This window comes from Epinephelus fuscoguttatus, linkage group LG11 (genome assembly GCF_011397635.1).
Source record: "Epinephelus fuscoguttatus linkage group LG11, E.fuscoguttatus.final_Chr_v1".
NCBI lineage: Eukaryota > Metazoa > Chordata > Actinopteri > Perciformes > Serranidae > Epinephelus > Epinephelus fuscoguttatus.
Window position 1 is genome coordinate 11,174,708 of NC_064762.1, and position 21,944 is coordinate 11,196,651.

Here is a 21,944-nt window from a genome sequence, read left to right on the forward strand (position 1 = left end):
CAGATTCACAACCCTTATTTTATTTTGTTGTTGACATTTTAGAGTCATATAGGTTTCAATAACAGAGGGAATTTTGGATATCTCTTTTTGTCACTCCATAAGTCAGAAAATAGGCAACTGTAAAAAGCTATAATAAATAATTAAAAACAATAGATTTTCGCCAAGTTGTTTTGGAATAAAATGTTAACTAAATCAGGCTATGAATGATTTATGAACAAACTGAAAAAACCTTCAGAATAAAGACAGGAATAAAACTATAAAGTTTGGTGTGTGTAAGTACTACTGAGGTGGAGACTGCTGGCTTAGAGCGCAAAAAAAAAAATACTTTTGAGAAAATGGCCTTTAAAAATATGTATTGTAAAATTCCACACATAAAATAAGACACTGCAGGTGGACAGGGTGAATTTTTAACTAACAGATATCACCATGAAACTTTTCCAGTTTATTATTAACATTTAGAAAACTATTTTTTGTATTACAATTCTTCATGAATTTCATGTTTAAATATATAATGGTATTTATTACTATTATTTAATATTTATTTATTACTATTTATCTGATATTTATTTAATTATTTCAATTTGAATTTAGTATTTTGGATGTTTTATTTTTTGCTTGTCAAATAAATAAATAAATAAATAATAATAAAATAAAAATATGGAGGCAAAATAGCCCAATCTCTCTCAACTTACAGATGTATAATAATACCTGCCGCACTTATAGATGTATAATAATACCTGCTGCACTCATATAGATGTATAATAACACCTGCTGGACATATCGATGTAAAATAATACTTGCTGCACTTATATATATGTATAATAACACCTGCTGCACTTATAGATGTATAATAATACCTGCAACACTTATAGATGTATAATAATACCTGCCGCACTTATAGATGTATAATAATACCTGCCGCACTTATAGATGTATAATAACACCTGCTGCACTCATAGATGTATAATAATACCTGCTGCACTCATATAGATGTATAATAATACCTGCCGCACTTATAGATGTATAATAATACCTGCTGCACTTATAGATGTATAATAATACCTGCAACACTTATAGATGTATAATACCTGCCGCACTTATAGATGTATAATAATACCTGCAACACTTATAGATGTATAATACCTGCCGCTCTTATAGATGTATAATAATACCTGCTGCACTTATAGATGTATAATAATACCTGCAACACTTATAGATGTATAATAATACCTGCTGCACTTATAGATGTATAATAATACCTGCAACACTTATAGATGTATAATAATACCTGCTGCACTTATAGATGTATAATAATACCTGCCGCACTTATAGATGTATAATAATACCTGCTGCACTTATAGATGTATAATAATACCTGCAACACTTATAGATGTATAATAATACCTGCTGCACTTATAGATGTATAATAATACCTGCTGCACTTATAGATGTATAATAACACCTGCTGCACTTATAGATGTATAATAATACCTGCAACACTTATAGATGTATAATAATACCTGCTGCACTTATAGATGTATAATAATACCTGCAACACTTATAGATGTATAATAATACCTGCCGCACTTATAGATGTATAATAATACCTGCCGCACTTATAGATGTATAATAATACCTGCAACACTTATAGATGTATAATAATACCTGCCGCACTTACAGATGTATAATAATACCTGCCGCACTTATAGATGTATAATAATACCTGCCGCACTTATAGATGTATAATAATACCTGCAACACTTATAGATGTATAATAATACCTGCTGCACTTATAGATGTATAATAATACCTGCTGCACTTATAGATGTATAATAATACCTGCCGCACTTATAGATGTATAATAATACCTGCCGCACTTACAGATGTATAATAATACCTGCAACACTTATAGATGTATAATAATACCTGCTGCACTTATAGATGTATAATAATACCTGCAACACTTATAGATGTATAATAATACCTGCTGCACTTATAGATGTATAATAATACCTGCTGCTCTTACACATGTACATTAGTACGCGCCGCACTCCGCCGCTAGGCTTCCCATCGGCCTATCGCTGCTCTCCTACACGCTGACGACGACACCCGGAAGTGCCGAGCTGCCTGCTTTGTTTTGTTTTGGTAGTGGGAGTTGGAGAAGAGGGAGCCAGGAAGAGGTCCGCTCGGTCCGGGAGAGAACCGCTCACTAAATGGGGAGAGCCACATCGGGGATGGAAGATGACGGACCGATAACTGACGCCTGTAACATGCCGAGCTTCATCAGCAGTCTGGAGGAAGGGAGGGCGAAATTGTCCCGCAACCTGCCGACGGAAACTTCCCTCGCGGACGGTAAAGTTGAGCGGTCGGTCAGAGATTTGAGCCGCCGTGTCAGCAGATCAAACTCTCGGTTATCGCTGGACGGGGGCGAGCGGGAGTCGGAGGAGAGGAACAGCGAGGAGGAGAAGGATGCGAAGGGCAACAACAACAACAACTGCAACGGCGGAGGAGGAGAGAGGAGGAGGGCGAGCGCTGTCGAGATTTTGAGGAGGAATTTCGGGGTTTCAAAGTCTCCCTCCGTGTATCTGAACACTAACAGTCGGAGTAATGGCGGCGCCGAGCACGAGCCCCGCGAAGGAGCCGTTACTAACGACGTTTCAAACGGTTATGAAAGTGAATGTAGCGAATGTAAAAAGTCGGAGCGGGAACCGGGCGACGCGGGGACTAAAAACGAACCAACCTCCAGCGACTTGACTTCGGATGTACAAGGAGTTGAATTTTTAACATGTCACCGCCATCATAAATGTGACAGTGACGTCAACACGGCCACTTTAGACGAGTCCTTCAACAGTAAGGAACACATCTACTGCACTGTCTACTGCATCGCTAATGACAGCCTCCGAACAGACGTTGAAATCACAGACGATGAAACCATCCCATGTGACGCACCAGAAATGGACTTGGAGCCCGGACAGGACGCGGGTTCGAGTCCCGAACCGGTTCTCTACACACTGGACGACCTGGTGGACCCTTTCGGGAACATAACACACCGGTTTTCCATGCCTGAGCAGGCCGGTGCAGAGACAGCGTTGCAGAGTTGCCGGGTGTGCCTGGAGGAGAAAACCATCGCACCCTTGCCCTGCTGCAGGAAGGCCGTGTGCGATGAGTGTCTGAAGCTCTACGTCAGCCCCCAGGTTGGTAGCAGGGGGGGAGGGAGGGGAGGAAGAGGGGGGATTGTTTAGTGCAGCAGGGTGTCACAGTGCCGAGGCTGAGCCTGTCCCAGAACCAGGACTGCTGGGTCAGTCAGCAGCTGGTTCAAGTGTCCTTGAGCTGCAGCAGTAACACTCACACACAGTCCTCTCTGTCACACTTTGTGTTGTGTTTGCCATCTTATCTACTCCAGGGCAGGGGCGTGGTTCAGATTCTGGGAAGTGCTGAAAAGTACCGAGAGCTGGCATTGAATAACTCGACTCCACATGTTTGGATTAAGGGCCTAAATGGGCTCTCTATTGTAAATTAAAGGAAAACCTCACCCTCTCAAATGACCATTTGTACTTAAGTAACTCACACTGTGTTATGTTGAATGCCTCTGTGGTAAAAGAAGAATCCAAAAGTGGAGAAAATTCTTGATGATAGAAAGTCATAGACGTGTTAAACAACAGCAAAACCATGTACATCTTGTGCAGTATAAACCAAGTCTCATTTATCCAGATGTATGTTCAGTACTTCCCAAACAGACAGCTCTTTCAACACATTCTCACTCCCAACTTGTCAAATACTGACGCTGGTCAGTGACGCTACACGTTACACCAAGATGCAGATTGACCATATTTTGTGTCATTTAAACTAGACTAGTTTGGGGAAGAGCTTAGCGCGTCTTTGGTGGTCTATAACGGCTTCGTAGGTGCATCACATCCTTCACTAGGGCAGAATGGGGAGGAACGTGTGTTTGTTTCCAATTTAATTATGTCAATCTATGTGTTTGTGGGGTTACAAACAATATCATGTTATGTTGGGAGCTAGTTATCACACCATCAGAACCTTTTATACCAAAGAGTGCAGTCAGGATCAGGATCCACAGGTCTACCCAAGACGTCTGACAGCGACTGAAAAATATTTTGCCAGTATGTTGTGACTCTGGGGCAGTGCCAGAACATTTGGGATAGCGAGGCTGGTGATTGCCCCCAATCGTCACATGCTAGACTAATATTTAGATAGATTTTACAGAGCTTATTTTTTGATAAGTGAAGTCTATACAATATTTTGAATTGCAAAAGTCCATGTCTAGCACAAACTGAGGAAGAGTGTACCAGTAATTGGGCTTTTGTTCGTGACTCTTCCAAAATAGCAACCCCCAAATAATTTACCCAGGCTACTTTTAAATAATCTAGGGAGGCCATACAATCGAAATAGGAATGTGTATTATAAACAACAGAGATTCTTAATTTCCAATTACAAAGGAAATGTACATGTTTCCGTTTGTTAAATGCATACAGTCTCTTTTCAGAAAAAACTTAGAACATTGGTTTTACACATTCTAGTACACTACATTATTAAAATAACTTAATTAACTTTTGGTTTCACACAGGAAATAAACAGTGGTCTTCTGGGTGAAAGTTATGAGTTTGTTTGACCCATCAGAGTAGCATGAGGTTTGAGATATTCCTATGGTTTGACCCATCCACCTCCCCTTCCACCTGCCCTATGCAGACTCTCTTGCTCTTTATACTATGGCAGTTGATTGGCTGCCGCCCAGTGCATCTAATACCATCAAGATAAAGGTTTCATGAAATTGTTACTAAACATGTGCAGGTCTCCTTTCATCACTGACACTCTGCACTAAAATTGGGATGTTTGACAAAAGCTTACACTGTGCACTTTTGGGCTTATTCAGCTGAGTTTCCTTCTTACGGGCTCACCTATTGAAGGAAGATTCCACCATCAGATACTTGTAGTCTGCTGTGTATCATTGTCAGTCTAGTTACAATCCAACAATGTACAAGTGTGTCCTTCAACTTGGCTCTTCTTCTACATTGTTCTCTTCTCTTCTTTCACCAAAGTGCCTCTTGTTGATGCCAGAAAATACACCTGAGCATCACGGAGAGAGCATCACTACAGCAAAGTATTGCTTTATCTCAGTCAAAATATGTCACAATAGGGGTGTAAAATATATTGTGGCTACAATTCATTCTTTGTCCACAATAAGAGCTTCACTTCCCTGAGTCTGGTGATGATTTACTCTTATAGATCAAGGAAGTGAATAATAGATGGATGAAACATTTACCCGCTTTAGAAAAAGTAATCAGAAATGAAAGGCACATTGCCAGTCGCTTCTCCCCAACAGAGCTAAAGTGTTTTGGGATGGATTTGTCTTTAAGTGCCTTGATCATGAACTGGTACCATCCTCTGATCATAATCCTGAGTTTGGGAGACGCTAGTATCTCAGGCCCTTGCTACTGTTACTGTAATATGCTTTAATCTGTTGAGACAAAACAGTTTTTTTATCAGTCATCCAGTCTGCTTTTTATCTGCAATTATCTTGCTTTGATAACAAGGCGTGAATAATCCCACAAACAAAGAGACAAGCAGAGTCTCCGATAAGCACACGGAGAATGAGATAAGGGTCATGTAAACTATCCTGTGGAGGCGGATTATTTTTCAGTCAATGTACTGCAAACCTTTTTTAGCACACATGCTCGGTGCTAACCCTTAGTGGGTACAGTGAGCATTATGTCACAGAGATCAGAGTATATGCTCACAGATAAGACCCTTGGAGGGGATTCAGTAGATACAGTAGATGCAGCAGGAGAGCGAATGCACTGGTTTGATACTCACCATATTGTGTGATGGATTAAACCAATATTAGGAGGTTAGATGTGTTTAGATTCACAGGGAAAATGAGTTTCTCTACATCCTTTCCCTATCAGATGACGTCAAGTACCCTGTCATTGACACTACTTGTCATGCTCCATTTGCGGTGGTATGAATGATACACTTGATGATATTAAAAATTTTATTCCAGTACTTACATTGTTACAAGTTTGCATTCATGCTGCTACCACTTTAAGTCTCTACCCTTTATCCACTGCTTTAATCTAACAAATTTTACTGCTTTTCCATTACGTTAATAGCCTGGTAAAACCAACCGGATTACGGGAGCTCAACATTCTTTTTTGCTCTCTGCATCAGTCTGGACTCTGTGGCGCCCCTAAACACTTTCAGTGAGCGGGATTATAGCTAGGGGGGTTTCATCACGACACAGTATTATATTGATTCTTTGAAAAATTTTACGATATTTGCTGATATTACAAAAGCCCTTTTTAAATAGGAATTGTGCAAATTTGCAGGAAAGTCCAATCAGTCTTCGTTCAGCATTGGCAGTATAAAAACAAAATAGCGTGCAGCAAAATGCCGCCTGCCTACTTTTGTTCATACACAATGTGCGTTTTTCGTGGCAATGGGGGGCATGAGCAAGTAACAAAACGTGTGATGTAAACAGTGACGTACTCTGAGGGAAGCCGCGGCTGGTCAGCCCTTCGGTGATTCTCTCATAAGTCGGCCCTTCCTTCACCGTCCCCGTCATCTGACAGTTAATGGCTTCTTCATTTGCGAGGGCAAGGAGGGCGCGCAATTCCTTGTCTCCCCAATTGCTCATCTTTACAGTGTCTGTCAGGTTTGCATTTCCTTCTTGCTACTAGCTGCTCGCTAATTCCTGCTATCAGCTGTTTCCTGTTTATCCACCACCAGTGGGTCGCACATGCGACGTCATCAACAGCTCCTCCCACAAGTAATCAACAGCCCCTCCCGTGGCGAAAGGACACCTCGTTCTTTTTAAACCAAAAAGGTTCCGCCAATATGACTACCCTATGAGGCGGAAAATAGGGCACCTCGGATCAACTCGTCAATCTGGCTCTGTGTGTTAAATGCTCGCAGCTTGCCGGCAAAATGGCCCAACATTCGCGGAAAATCTGGCAGTGTAAAAGGGGCTAAAGTCTGTCACGATACGATTTTGATTCAATGCAATTTAGTGGCCTGCGATCAATATGAGACAGTATTATCTGCCCATTTACGCACATAAAATAGATTTGAATAGATTTAGATTTTTCATTTGAAAGTATGTGGTTAAGTTGAACAAAGCTGTTGAATCCTACTGTGTACAGTAGTTGTTGTTTTATTTATGCTTCAGCTTAAATATTTGTTTATTTTATAAAGACATTACTGGGAGATTTAAGAGCACTGAACTCTTTTTTTATTTGAATGTATAATAATAATAATATTCTACCTGTTCTACCTCAACTTTCCATCTTGTTTTAGTATTTTTTACTGTTCAATAAATGTTTCTTATTTTAAACTTGAGACCTGTAATATTTGTTATCATTGTGTCTTTTTTTTGATGTAAATTGAGGGAGCAAAAGCAGTATCGGCCCCAAATATTGGCTCAAGAAAATCGGCAGTCCATAATCGGTCATCGGCTAAGGGTGATGGAAAAAAATCGGTATCGTCAACTGTCAAGGTTCATAGACATGTCAGTTGGTTTTTGCTCGTCACACATTATTAGCTTAAGCATGTTTACATTGCATAAATTAGCCTAGCGGCTAGCTGACTTTTCCCCCCTCTACTTATAGCTTAACAAATTACATATAATGTTCTTATTTGGTGTAAGTCACTGCATCTCCTGACAGAACACATGTTTGAATTTCATCCTACATGCCTGTTTTTTTAGCCGAACATTGTTAAAACAGAGCAGCTAATGTTGTGAGGAGTTATATTAAAGGCAATATCTGTCGATACGGATGACTTGCCGACATTATCGTGCATCCATAATAACTATTCCAGCTATCCATATTTTAAGCAAGCTAACATTATTTCAACTTCTTCAGTACTTTTAGCAAACTGTTCCAATCATTTTTCCAACACCTTTAGCTAATGTTAAATATTTCAACTTCTCTGCTCACTTGCAAGCTAGTTTTCAAGCACTCTCAACAGACCTTTTTCACAGCAGACATTTTCACTTGTCACAGTAGGAAGAGCAAAGTGAAACTGAAACATTAACCATATCTCATTTCCATTAAGTGTCCCAGTAAGCTGTTCCAGTGAACCAGCATGAGTATTAACAGGGCGTCTCTTAAGTGGAACGCAGCTGTCATTACTGTTATACAACATCTCTTACAACATGTAGTGTTAAGGTTTTACATCTGACTCGTGTTGATGGGCAGCTTAGTGGTTATACAGTAGAATGCAACCAGTATAACCATTAATTTGGCTGTTTATTTTTGTCCCCAACACAAATATGCTGTTTTTTCTTTTTAATTAAATCACAGTTTGTATTTGTAGCTGTGTTTAACAGGAGGACACCCTGGGGTACAAATACTGGTGTGAGAGTTACAGCACTACATTGTGCTCAAACCATAGACAGGCCTAGCTATGTTGTCACTGCATACATACACTACATAGTACTACTTTTAGCTTTGACTCATTTTACAGTCACCGCTGTCCGGGGACACACCCAGGATACGTCCATTGTATGCTAGGAATGGGGGGGGAAATGATACAGCACAGTATTGCGAAGTTTTTGTGTGGCAATATCGTGTCATCACACCGTGCCAAGTATTGATTATTAAGATGACAAATAAAATTAAACTTCATCATTTGCCTTTGCAGTCCACTAGATACATTTTGATGCTTCAAAAAAAAGTGAGATGAACAGACTTGATCTTATATGATAAAACAGATGTTGACAAAGTTTTCCTTTGGTGACATAATTGACAGTTGTAAAAAGGTAATAAATCTATTAAGTATTGAGATAAAATCGTATCGTGAATCCTCTAGTGATTGTAAGTGTAATATTACACTACTTTAATCATGCATTCAGCTTTATATTGACTTATGTATTCATGTTTTAAAACATCTACACCTACACCTGGTGACGTGTGTGTGTATATGAGTGACACTAGTCCCTAACCTGTCCAACCAGTCTTGCAGTGGTCATCACAGAGTGAGTGTTGTGGCAACAGTACTAACACATCAGCTGTTATGCCCTTCAGAGGATACATTTTATAATCATGTACCAGGCTTTTAGTCTCTGTGTGTGTGGGTGTGTGTGTGTTTGTGTGAATGTGTGCTGCAGGGGATGTTGGGTGTAACACCATCAGAGGCTGGTGCTATTGTTCCCTGCACTCTGTCTGCTGTCATTTTACGCACACTGTCATGGACGCGCACACACAGTGACAAAGTGCCTTATCGTGTGTCAGTACAACTGGTCTCACTGGCTTTGATGGACTGAGCGTGTCAGGAGGAGGAGGATGAGACAGAAAGAATATATGAAATGAGGAAGAGAGAGTGAGAGGGAACAAGAGAAGAAGAGATGCCCGCGGAGGAAATAGACGAAACAGAGAGCAGGATGGTGAAAAGGAAGTCTGATACTTCTTGTGTTCAAGGTCACGTTGGAGGAGATGCGAACACACACTCTTGTATTTCTTAGGTTTATACTGAAAACAGATGTGAACTGAAAAGGAGAGTCGTGATTTTTCCAAGTGGTGTTTGACGTACGCCCCCAGTTTGGAGAAGCAGACAGGAGTGCTACCACAGAAGCAAAACAATGTACTATTGTTTTAACAATAACACAAACAGACTAACTAATGGAGGTAGCAGTAGATCAGAAGCTCCTGTGTTCAGTGATGTTAAATCACCTATTTTCTCGATGGACCCTGGCCTTGAAGACAGCGATGCAATGGCTTCAGTTCCCCATCAGAAATTACTGTCTGATGGCCAAGTAAAATTTTCTCAATATACAGTAACATACACTTAAACAGATATAGATTTTTTAAGATGGCTAAAAATATTTAGCCCAGGCAGCCTGCTTCTCCAAACTGGGGGCACGCCGATCACCGTTAACTGCAAGTAATACACTGACTACAGTTAAGTACCTCATACAACCCAGCTTCAAAAGGCCTGAACTATCCCTTCAATGACAGATCCTGTAGTGTGAGTAAAGTAAGATTATGACATAGTGCCCCCCATAGTGAGATCATTACTTCAATCCTGTGTGCACGTTATGAAATGTCCCTGAAGGTGGTGAATTATTGTGTCAAAGTAAATGTATTATGTTTATTTTGACTCCTTGTTAAACATTTTGGATAAGTAGGTTTTGCTTAAGTGAATATTTAATGTTTAAAATGACTGTTTCCTCTGTGGCTCTGTAAACGTCTGTGATGTTAAGGTTAGTGTTTGACTCTGTGATCAGACTGTAACTTGTGTGTGTAAGGTCCACTCAGTATAACTGGCTACTGGCTACAGGGCACTTGGTTTGAACTTACTAATGTGTGTTTGTGTGTGCTTTGATACTTATTAACTTCCACTCTGTCCACTGCCTCCTTCAGCCTTTCATTCATCTGCCACTTACTCCCTCTGTTCATGAGTAAATTATTAACCATGTCCCATCAGCGGTGTGAATATATTCCACATGTTCTCATACTCCAACACAATAACAAAGAAACCCACCGTAGACAGGTCCAAATGTGCAGCAGGTGACACATATTCTCATTGTAAATCTTTAATGTACTTGAGTCAGTTTGAAAATCAGATGTTTGTTGTTTCCCAGGTGCGAGTAGCCAAAACGTACATCATCTGTCCGATCCCAGAGTGCAGCGGCTACCTGGAGGAGGGAGTGGTGATTTCCCATTTAGCCAGCGAGGACGTGGCAAAGTATCGTTACTTTTTGGAGCTGAGTCAGCTGGACTCCAGCACCAAACCCTGCCCCCAGTGCAGTCACTTCACCTCTCTGAAGGGCCACAACCCCAGCCGCTCCGAGCACAAGTACAAGGTAAGATGACAGAATGAAACACAAGGAAATACAGGAGAAAATCTAACTCCACATACAGCTGATATATAAATTTAAAAGTAACTAAGCAGGGATTCTCCTGGCTCGAAATGAGGCAGAGGTGGGACTATCCTGATCATGTGCACTTCCTGGATATTAAATGTTTATCTGCATTTTCTTTGGTCCCAGCAGTATTTGTTTGTGTACTGACGCTGCAGATCACATGACCTGGTTAAGCAATGTTTGAGACTGAGAATAAGACCACAAATTCTGATAAACTGAATATCTTGGAAAACAATTTTATTCTGCGGGCAACATGTTATTTACATCCTCCTCTTTTTGAAGCATTTGAAAAATTATATATAAAATAATTGTGTAAGCCTCTCTCTCACAAACACCCTTTTTATGAGACACCCTTTCCTTTTTTTATATTATTTTGATTATTTTTTATATTATTTTGATTATTTTACTTCTTATTTTTAAATTATTTGCTTTTAGCAGTAGGATTTGAGGCAGTCGTGTTTTCATATGTCTGAACTTGTGTACTTGATGAAGTGGGAAAAAAATTCAATAAAATAAATTTTTATTTTCTTACATTTCACCTGTGTAAACTAGGGCTGCCCCCGACTAAGAATTTTCCTAGTCGTCATTTAGGGCCATTATTCGACTAGTTGAAGGTGTGAGAAAGAATAGTATCAGTAACATTGTTAACACTGTGCTACATTACAGAGAAATACAAAACCGTATTAATGAACCTTCATTAATATAGGCCTATATTTTATCTCCAAGTGCACGTCACACACTGAGCGAGCCGCCTGTTAATGACGCTGTGGGCTAATGGGCATGTAGCTACTTCCATGTTTCAGATGATACGTCATGTTTGTAGTCGACCAATGAAGATGAGTTCACATATCACCTTGGGTTCGTCCTTCACCTTCTCAAAATGATGCCACACTTTGGATTTCCTGCCCGACATGTTATTAACTAGCCTGTGGAATAACTGCAGGTACCAGCCCTGGAAATTAACCATCTTAATGCTTTCATTTATACATGATGAGAATCGTCAATATGGAAATGAGGGCATGACATCATCTGGTGACTTTTAGCAACTTTTAGAAGTAGTGATAGCTACTTTCATTGGTGAAGAGTTGGCCACACTGATGGGTTTACTGTCTTCTGTCCTCACTGTAGATCCAGTGTAGCAATTGCCAGTTTGTGTGGTGCTTCAAATGCCACGCGCCATGGCACAACGGGGTCAAGTGTCGCGACTACAGAAAAGGAGACAAGCTGCTTCGAAGCTGGGCCAGTGTCATAGAGCACGGCCAAAGGAATGCCCAGAAATGTCCACAGTGCAAGGTAAGGATCCAAGTTGTTCTGAGCAGCAGGGGCAGAAGAATGCTGAATGTGGGCGCCGTGTGAGACGGGAGCGGGTAAATGGAAAGAGGGCTGACTGATGGAGGGTGGAATCAATGTAGATGAATAAATCAATGAAGGCTAAGAAGCATGAGAGCAAGGACAGATGATGGATGGGGCGCTGTAGGAGAAGTAGATGGACGCTCAGAGTTAAAGTGCATGTGGAACAGCAGGACAGAGACACACTGACAGCCAACATATTGAAAAACTAATGATGTCTCTGCTCCTGCACAAAACCAAATCTGGTAGACTCACTGGCATCTCCCTCACAGTCATAAAACGAGCCTGGTCTCATCACGACCAAGTTAATCTACACAATATCTAATTTGACTGTCACAAGATGACTAAAGCAAGACGTAGATTAAGCTAATTACCGGTATATGGGAACTGTTTGCTCGCAACAGCAAACACTTTCCATCTGTGTTGGTCGCACTGATGGCTCTGAGTCTGTGCTCTGGAAGCAGGGAGAGAGGATCGTGTTTGACTGTGACGCCAACAAATTGGTGTCATGCTGTGTTTAGCTGGAAAAGAGGCTGAGAGCAGCTGAACTTAATGCCCAGTTTATAGTAAGAGTGCTCACTGCTACAGCAGCCAAATAGCTAAGATCCATTAAGTGCATTGCTGCATGCATATTGCAGTGCAGCTCAGTAGAAGCTGAAGCAGATGCTTATAGTTTTCAGTTTGAAGATAAGAGTGTTGCATTTCAGTGCTGCTATTTCAGTGCTGCTAAGACTCATTTTACAATGAAGAGATTTTTGAGTGTGTGTGTGTAGAACATGATGACGTATTCAAGCTAAAAGAGTGAGGAACCTCTGAGAATTCATGTAGCTTTTATCAATGTAATGAACATAGATTGTTCTTGCCTCATTTTCTTCTGTAGATCCATATTCAGCGCACAGAGGGATGTGACCATATGACATGTACACAGTGTAACACCAACTTCTGTTACCGCTGTGGAGAGCGCTACCGACACCTAAGGTTAGAGTCTTTATTTTTAGTGACTATCTTTTACTCCTTTTTCTACACGATGATCTGATTTGTTAATAACATTTTTTGTTGTCAGGTTTTTTGGGGATCATACGTCCAACCTCAGTGTGTTTGGGTGCAAGTTTCGCTATCTACCTGACAAACCTCATCTGAGACGGCTAATTAGAGGGTCTGTCTGTGGTAAGTCGGTGTGGGAGTGGGCGTGTGTGTCTGTGTGTGGGTGGGGGGAGTGTCTTGAATGTGTACTTTCACTTTCTTTAAACAGTGATACACTTTTTAACCTCAGGTGATTAAGAATGTTTAGGCCATGCAAGTAGTGTAGCTCTGAGGATGACAGTGTTGGTCCAAAGATTTAAAAGTAGCTGATAGCAGTTAGCAGCTAACTCAAAAAAGAAGAACAGTGTCCCAAATGAGGTTCAGGAGCTCTTTATACTCAGAGTAGAGGACGAGATCAGCCCCCGTATAACAGAGATGGTAAATAATTGTTTTCCACCATGTTATGCCATTGTTATCGTTTGTAAAGTGCTGCTGTCACATATGTTATATGTCACACTAGAGGCCGGTGCTATTGTGTTACATGTGACGCTGGTGATGGCTTTCTTGATTCTGCTGTGCTGGCATGCTATCTGAAAACACATGGGAGCGGCATGATGCCATCGCTGTTTGGTTCTGTGCAAAAAATGCAAAGGCGGTTTGAAGAAGGGACTTCGTAGCGACCCTTTAGCACGAGGGCTTTTGATGGTCCTCTGACTGATGATTCTCTAGAGCCACCATCAGGTCAAGTTTTCGTCGAAGTAGCAAACTTTTTAGCTAATTTTCCAATTGTACGGGGGTAGAATTTTAATAAAACTCACCCATTTAAATGCAATCAGGGCTTAGTGTTACGCATAATCGCGGTTCAGCTGCTTTGACTGTCAGATGGGTGCCGTCTGTTGTCAAGTGACTACCACAGTGACAACATTTGTTTGGTAACGTAACTAACGTGTAACCCTAGATTCACAGAGTATAGGCGTAGCCATAGCTGTTGCTATCTTGGTGTGTTTTTGGTTGATGAAAGTTATTTTAACATTTTGGTCACCAAAAAAAACCTTGTTCAGTGTTTGGTTGTATTAATAGACCCTCTAAGGAGTCGGATGCTAGGTTTTCTTTTCAAGTACATTTTGTTTTAATGGTTATAAGTTCGGGTTAGCTTCACCCTCTCATATCAAATATGGTCACTACTCATCACTATTGGCTCCAAAACTTCCAAAGGGGACAACCAAATGCCAAAATCGAGGCTTCGAAACAAGTGTCCACTAAACAATAGTCTCAGCTGTGCTTTGTTTTTAGTGCTAATTAGGAAATGTTAGCGTGCTAACATGCTCAGCAAACATAGTACTATTGAAAACATATTTACCAAACAGCAGTATCTTAGCATAGTCATTGTGAGAATATTAGCATGCTGACATTAGCATTTAGCTTAAAGCACCAATGTGCCTAAGTACAGCCACAAAGACATGCTAGCATGGCTGTAGACTTGTTTTTCTTAGCATACGGTCAGGAGTATTAAGTTCTACATTAATACAGCTGCACCTCCACTCTTTAGCTACCCAGTTTGTTAGCTACTGTGTCCTCTGTTAAAAGGCACTGATGCGTCAGTACCAAATTTGGTCTATTCAGTGAGCTATTTGACAATAAACTTTTGTTGAACAGGTGTACCCACATTTCCTCGACCTGCTTTATTTTCTCTTATTCTGCTTTAGTAAGTGACTTCCTGTGTTCCCCTGAATGCTCAAAAACCAAAATAAATCAGTCACCATGTTGCACTCTGATAGAAACAGCAGTGGAATTGTTTTTCTCATCATGCTGTGGATAAAAACCTGAAGTCCAAATGTGTTCTTGCTGCCTTGCCTGATGGCCAGCCAGCCACGTCTTATCTGTGACGGCCATAAATTAACCTTTTGATAGCAACATCAACGAACGCTTCCATATTTAGCTCTGTACTGGCAGAGAGGGCTGAGGAAAGGCTTCATAATGAAGTGTGAAAGAATCACATATCAGATTACATTCGTTATAATTATCCATTCGCAGTTATCAAATTTATGCGGCAGCAAGCCTCCAGGAAGCTGAACTCTGATAGATTTGTTTGACTCTGCTCTCCATGACAGCTACAGCTAGTTATATCAGCGGGGTGCCTGTTGAACTGCAAGCTAATTTGTCCCTTAACGAGAACCACTTAGCCATTACAGCTCTCGTCGCTGTCTTCGTGCCATGGACTGTTAGCGGCACAGATTTTGCATGTAATAAGGGACATCTTAATGTGGATGGAAAATTTTCCCAAAAATCTGCTCAGCATTCAGCGTCTTCCTCCGCCAAATTGGTGCACTGATGGCCAAACATCTTGAATTTTTTTTTTTTTTTTTGCAGTGATGCACATTAATTTTAAATTATGCAGTTTCTATTCCATCTGAAAGGAACATTTATTCATTATGAATGATTATTGTCCTTCTCCTCTCTGTCTCTGTCTCTGTCTCTGGTTCTCTCTGCAGCCACGAAGGTGCTGATAGCTCCAGTGGTCATTTTGCTGGTCATGGTGCTCGGATCTCTCGCCTTGGTGATAGGTAACATAATTACACACATGAGCACACTCCAGAGAGAGCAGTAAACAGATAGCAGCTAAATGCTTTGACTGTATTACAAATATTTTCTGCCTCACAGCAAAGCAGGCGCACTGTCTCGGCAACAAAACTAGGTCAAACTAAGTATGTGGCTGGACCGTGTATGAAACAGATTTGAGTCGGGTGATGTATGACCCCACATGACTGGTGGAGGCTGCACAGGCATTGGCTGCTATTGAAGCCAAGTTCCACTGATAACGATAGTTTACAAAATGCTATGGTGCCAATTAATCAGCCAAACGGATAAACTGGTTGGCTGCCAGTTGGGGTTGTTCCCAAGGTTCTGATGCTTTATTTCCACTTTCTACACAAAGCAGTGGCACCCGCTCTGATATTGTTACATGTAATAGTCAATAGAGTTACTATTTAGGGGCAAAGAGTTTTCATTGACTGTTGTAAATGACAAAGAAAAGCATCCAATTCTCACATTTCAGAAGCTGGAACCAGCAAATGTTTGACTTTTTTACTTATAAGTGAACTGAAACAATTAAGTCATTGTCAAAATAGTCGGCGATTAATTTTCTTTCCATCAACTAATGGATTAATCGACAAATTGTTGCAGCTCTATTACTCGTTAATTTTAAGCCGTCTGTGTCATACAGACATGGCTGTTCCTCTAACAAATTGATGAGGTAATCCTCTTTTCTCTGTCCAAAACTCCTATTTAGAGTGCAGCTGGTTAGTTAGCTAGCTATCTCGCTAATTCCCCAATGCTTTTATGCTAACGTTACAGTGGTTACAGGAAATGAGCCGAACAAAGTTGTCACTCATCTGATGACAGTGGTGTGTTTTTCTAGGCTGTGAGGTGTATGTTGATGAAGCATTATTAAGTTGTTAAATTTTACTTATGTAGCAGTTAGCTAGCTAGCTTGCTAATTCCACCACAATGCAGGACTGTCAGTGCTCACAGCTCTGTCAGTTCCTATCAGGCCCCTGGAAAGTGTGCCAGGCTTTAAAGCCAATTTTCACCATGTAAAAACAGTAGAATTACAACATTAGTGTCTGTCACATGATGCTGTCGGGCTCCCAAACACTTTTCTATAGACCTTAATTTTGAAAGAAACGTCTATAAATCAGTGGTTACATTTTTTTAAGCATCATAACCTTTGGAAAATGACTCGTGTCACTATCAGAATTTGCTCCTCTCAGTCCAGTATCATTTGGAAGGTCTAGAAAAGCTGTGCAATTAAATAATATATCCCCATTCAAGTTAGCGGAGCAGTAACTAAAAGTTTCTAGTGCATCTGCTCTATGGGCCCAGTGATGTGAAGCGGTGCCGATCATCTGGTTAATTTCATTAGTAGCAGCTGAGTGTTATTTGCTTCATTCTCCTCTGGGAATGAATGAGGTCCGCTTCCAACGCTGTATCCAGTTCTCTTCATACATCCATGGTGTACAATCATGGGAAATGGGGAAACAACAAAACTTACATCATCACTCACTCACTCACAGACAGTCTAGCATTTATAAAGCTGGCCTCGCATACTGTGATCTGGTGTAAAAAAAAGAGCCACACACGTTATGTCAATATGCGTTACATTCTCACTGATGTGTACTCGCGTCAAAGACAAGTAAACTCTCATTGTTTTTAAAATGCCAGCACTGTGGATCCAGATTATCACTTTTCCTGGGCTTTTACTTCCTGGAACTACATTTACTAGTAATATCACCCAGCTGCACTCTGCAAGCTCTCTGTCAGACAGCACTGTGAACTATTGATGCCTCAGCCGAACTGTAATTAGTGTTAATCTCTTTCCCGTGTCTGTGCGTCTGACAGATGATCCGCTGTGGGCTAACATGCCGTGATGGCAGATTCACATTTATTTTCACTGTTATTAGAATCAGTGTTGTGCTGCTGCTGCTCTGTTTCAGCTCAGTTCATTTCATATATGCCAAATCTGTAGGCAGTGCGCTGTAACACGGAATAATCTAGTCAAATCCATCCAGAAAACTCATTAGAGCTTAACATTAACACATAATTTCAGATTTACATTGTACAGTAATGAATAGATAATGAAAATTAGCATCATTAGAAACAAGTATAGTTTGCTTTAATCCATCTCTCTTCTCTCTCCCTCTTCATCTCTACCACCACTTCTCCTGTCCCCAGGTTTCGTAGTTTTCCCAGTCTACTATGTGTGTAAGAGGAGGAAGAAGCAGCGCACGCAGGGCTCCGGACGCTGGATCTGAAACCTGCCCTGCGCCTTGTCTAAACCACACACGCAGCTTGAAGACATCTCCTCAGGGACGAAAACGCCAGCCTGAGTCACCGCAAATGTCTGAGGGGAACATCACAAAATTAACAATGGCGATCAGTGAAAAGGGCAGCAGTGTCTCTTTCCAGAAATCATAACCCGGTGACTCAAGATAATCCACAGACCTTGTTTTGAGCAGTTTCATGCAGGAACTATTTTCCTTCAGCCTAAGTACACCTACCAAGTGTATCACAGCGCAGCAGGAAGCGTCCATGACACGTCACAGGATGTTTAAGCAGTGTCCATTTGCAGCTTTTTACTCTTCTGTCATACATTTAACAACAGCTGTCTCTCAGGAGAACAAATCTAAACGCACGTAACGGACGGATGCAGTTGTGTTTACACCCGCACTCATGAGAACGCGTTAAAAGAGCAAGCTTGGAGCGCATTCCTTGGTCGATATGATGGCGTACATACTGGATATTATGAACACTGACTGCTGGGAAACAGTAGGAGGAGCTCACAGATGAGAAACTGATACATGTGAGGAAATAATATCTTCCTTATTGAACTTTTGCAAAAGCTTTAGTCATTTGTCAACAGTGCGAGATGGAGTTTAGGACCAAGCCATGATGGGAAATGAGCTCTCACAGCTGGACACTGACTTTGTTCATCCTCTGCTGGTGGAAACTCAGATAATATTGGATATTAAAAATTCCAATTGCGATGCGGAGTCTTTGACAGGCACACTGTTGAAAATAATATAAGAGGACTTCACATGGAGGGATGGACGGATGATAGTTGAAGGTTTTGCATGAAGATTTAAAAGCTGAGTTGTGTGTCTGGACCCTGAGAGTGACACACAGGCCACACCCATTATATAAAAAATGGGGTGTGTTCAGCCCTCTAACCCCTAAACGAAATATTGCAAAGTGGAATTTCAGCAAGCCTCCATTGTTCCCTGTTCTCCATCAACTCCTCCTTCTATCTGCCCCTCACTTCCATTCGGTCCCTCCTCTCCGCCTGGTTGGACGGTGGCTCACACACCCTCCCTGCCTGGCAGGTCGTCTCTGCTGTGCCCACACACTGTATGCCAGTATCTGCATCATCAAAAAAAAAAAAAAAAAAAAAAAGCTGCCGTGCGGCAATTGTGCCAAAACAAAACGCTGAATGTGGCAGGACAGATGGTTGACCCTGTCCCTTTGTTAGATTATTTTGTTGTTATTGTTTTTTTAGGGGGTTGCCTGTTGCAGAGGTTTTGGTTGGAGATGCTGTCAGTGTGTAGCGGAGTCTGCATAAAGAAACAGAGGCTCTATAAGACTGTAGGAATATGCATTAGATAGTTAAATGCTGCTTATAGTTAAAGTGACTGAACATGCTGTTGCGAATGGTAGCTGTTGCTAAACAGGATAAAGTATTTAAGATTGTACTTTTCTTTACGATGTAGCCGGGGTGGTGGTTTGCTTCAGAGCTGAACAGGGTGTTAGGGTTTTTGTTTTTAAGTATGAGTTCAGAGGTTATCCTCAGGCTGCTGTGCACTGAATGTGTGGAATAAATTTGGATGTTAAAGGTCCAGTGTGAAGGATTTAGAGGGATAAAAACCTCCCGAACATCTGGGTCTTAAGTTATAGAAGAAAAAAGGTGAGCACACATTAGCAGATGCTGGACTAACAGCGTATCTGCGACGAGCCGAACAGCATCAGAGAAACACTCATTTTTAGTGTAAAATTGCCGGTTTAAATCACGTGGTCTGTTTGTTTTGGAGAGGAAGAGACCTGCGGATAATTTAGCTCCTGGTAAAAACCTCCTGAGCGATGAACACTGAAGGAATCCTAACTGGGCGACTGCAGTCCTCACCTCTAGATGCCACTAAATCCTACACACTGTTCCTATGATTGTTAGGTGACCAGGTTTTAAGAAGTGATGCACAGAGTTTGGTTTTGCGTCTGATATTTGCAGTGGTAACAGGACGTCTGTCTGTAATGAGAGTTTGGATAGTGACATAGTGGCTTTTAAAGTTATTCACACTGGCACACACTGCGAGATAGCACACACTCGGCGTGCTACCAGGAAACAGGAGATTTTCAAGAGCTTTAAAGGTCATCACCTGGCAGCAGCCAGCTCGCTGTCCTTCACTTATCCCTCTATCCTCTCCTCCCTGCTGTCAGGCCCTAGTTTTGAAAATGAGTGCACATCCACTGGAGCTGTGGCGGCTGTTGAGCCACAAAATAATCATCCAGACTCGACGCTTTGGAGCCTCTGATACGTGAGAATAGCACAGAGCTACCTGCGGAGCGAGCTGCGGTCGAGTACAAGTGGTTTCCACATCACTCACAGATATTGTTTTGTGTGTTTAGCTCACCCCTTCACTGAGTGATCTTTTTTTTTTTTTTTTTCCGCTCCATCGTGAGACGTTTATGAAGACGGTTTAAAGAAAACAAAGACGAGGACAAGCACAATGTATCTGCACATAAGAGATGCTACAGCATGGAAAAGGATGTGGGATGATAAAAGCCAAGGCCTCCATTGGAAACAGAGAAGATCATTGCATAATGAAATTTGTAGTGGTTACCAGTGGGACATATTCTGAGTGTTGCAGTACATTTCATCACTGGATCACTGACACCAGGATTTAAGGCATGAAGGAAAAGCAGGGTTGATGTTCATGCATGTTGGACATCATTAACTCGTCTTTATCCCAGGGATCTGACACATTTTCTACATCTGGGATTTAAACACTGACTGTCAAAGTGCAGTGAAACTGTACATACAAGGGTCCTAAAGGGCACCGACAATATATTGCTACACACACTGCTTTCAGGAGGTCCTGACTCTGGGTTTGAATCCACTCTCAGGGAGTTTGTTTTCTGTTCACTGTACCCAGAGCGCTGCATCCACACGAGCTGTGCCACAGACATCGCAGAGTTAAAATGCTTCCTGATACATTTGCCCAGAGCTGCTTAGCAAACATATTAAATTCCAGGAAGTAAAAACATTGTAGTGTCAAAAGAGATCCAAATATCTCAGAGATGCAAACACAGTCTGTGTTTTTAGAGCATGACTCAGCTGTTTGTGAAAGCTGCTTAGGGGTCAGGGGACTGAAAAGTCCAACGAGGAAATATGTATGAGTCATACAGCTCTGGCAAATTAAATGTGTAAAGTATGCGCCAAACATAAACATTGACACTGTCTACTTAAAGAAATATTAAATTCCCCCCTCTAAATGACCATCTGTTTATCAGTTACTCACCCTAAGAAAACTTTTTTCTCACATGCCTCCAGTGAACTAAGAATCCAAAAACTGAGAAAATTCTCAAAGAACTTAAGTAGATGGGAAAAAAATACATCAAAACATAAGAATTCAAGTCTTAGCATCCAGTCACTTCCCAAATAGACAGTCCTTGCTGACAGGGAACTGAACTAAAAGTGAAACTTATCTGTTCTCTTCATAGCTAGACTCCATTGACAAAAACAGTAATTTTACCTCACTGAACACAGGAGCTGCTGGTCTACCACTGCCTCTATCGGTTAGTTTGTTGTGTAACTGTGTGCCGTTGGTGTTTTAAATGGTTAGATTATGGTCAGATCCACCAAAGTCACACGATAACAAAAATAAACTACTGATAGAAGCTGCAGTCGACCAGCAGCTCCTGTTTTAAGCAAGGTAAAATTACTGTTTTTGTCAGTGGAGTCTGGCTTTGAAGAGAGGATAGATAAGTTTCACTTTAAGTTAAGTTCCCTGTCAGCAAGTGTCATCTGTCTTTGAAGTACTGAGCATACGACTGGATAAATGAGACTTGAATTAAACTGCACGAGTTGTAAATGATACACACCAATAATCTTCTCAAGTGTCCACACTCAGGAGTCAGGTTA

At 41.2% G+C, this 21,944-nt stretch overlaps 1 protein-coding gene and 1 long non-coding RNA gene across 2 annotated transcripts in view; one reads left to right on the forward strand and one right to left on the reverse strand.

The window, feature by feature from the left end:
- LOC125896766 (uncharacterized) overlaps positions 1-11,836 on the reverse strand; it is a 97,852-nt gene extending 86,016 nt beyond the window's left edge. Inside the window, exon 1 of the long non-coding RNA XR_007450339.1 lies at positions 11,736-11,836. This is a non-coding gene — a long non-coding RNA (uncharacterized LOC125896766). The remainder of the gene's footprint in view (positions 1-11,735) is intronic.
- Positions 2,142-21,706, forward strand: rnf217 (ring finger protein 217). The gene is made up of 7 exons (XM_049589588.1): positions 2,142-3,194; positions 10,601-10,822; positions 12,011-12,175; positions 13,113-13,210; positions 13,296-13,399; positions 15,748-15,819; positions 17,987-21,706. Exons 1-7 carry the CDS (start codon positions 2,214-2,216, stop codon positions 18,064-18,066), a joined length of 1,722 nt encoding a protein of 573 aa, XP_049445545.1. The 5' UTR covers positions 2,142-2,213; the 3' UTR covers positions 18,067-21,706.
- The last annotated feature ends 238 nt before the right edge of the window (positions 21,707-21,944 follow it).

What these genes read in the sequence shown, in the direction of transcription:
- rnf217 (XM_049589588.1), top strand. Translation starts at nt 2,214, where the DNA reads ATGGGGAGAGCCACATCGGGGATGGAAGATGACGGACCGATAACTGAC. An exon ending in AGCTCTACGTCAGCCCCCAG is followed by an intron (nt 3,195 to 10,600) that starts GTTGGTAGCAGG and finishes GTTGTTTCCCAG; the next exon opens with GTGCGAGTAGCCAAAACGTA. An exon ending in GAGCGCTACCGACACCTAAG is followed by an intron (nt 13,211 to 13,295) that starts GTTAGAGTCTTT and finishes TTTTGTTGTCAG; the next exon opens with GTTTTTTGGGGATCATACGT.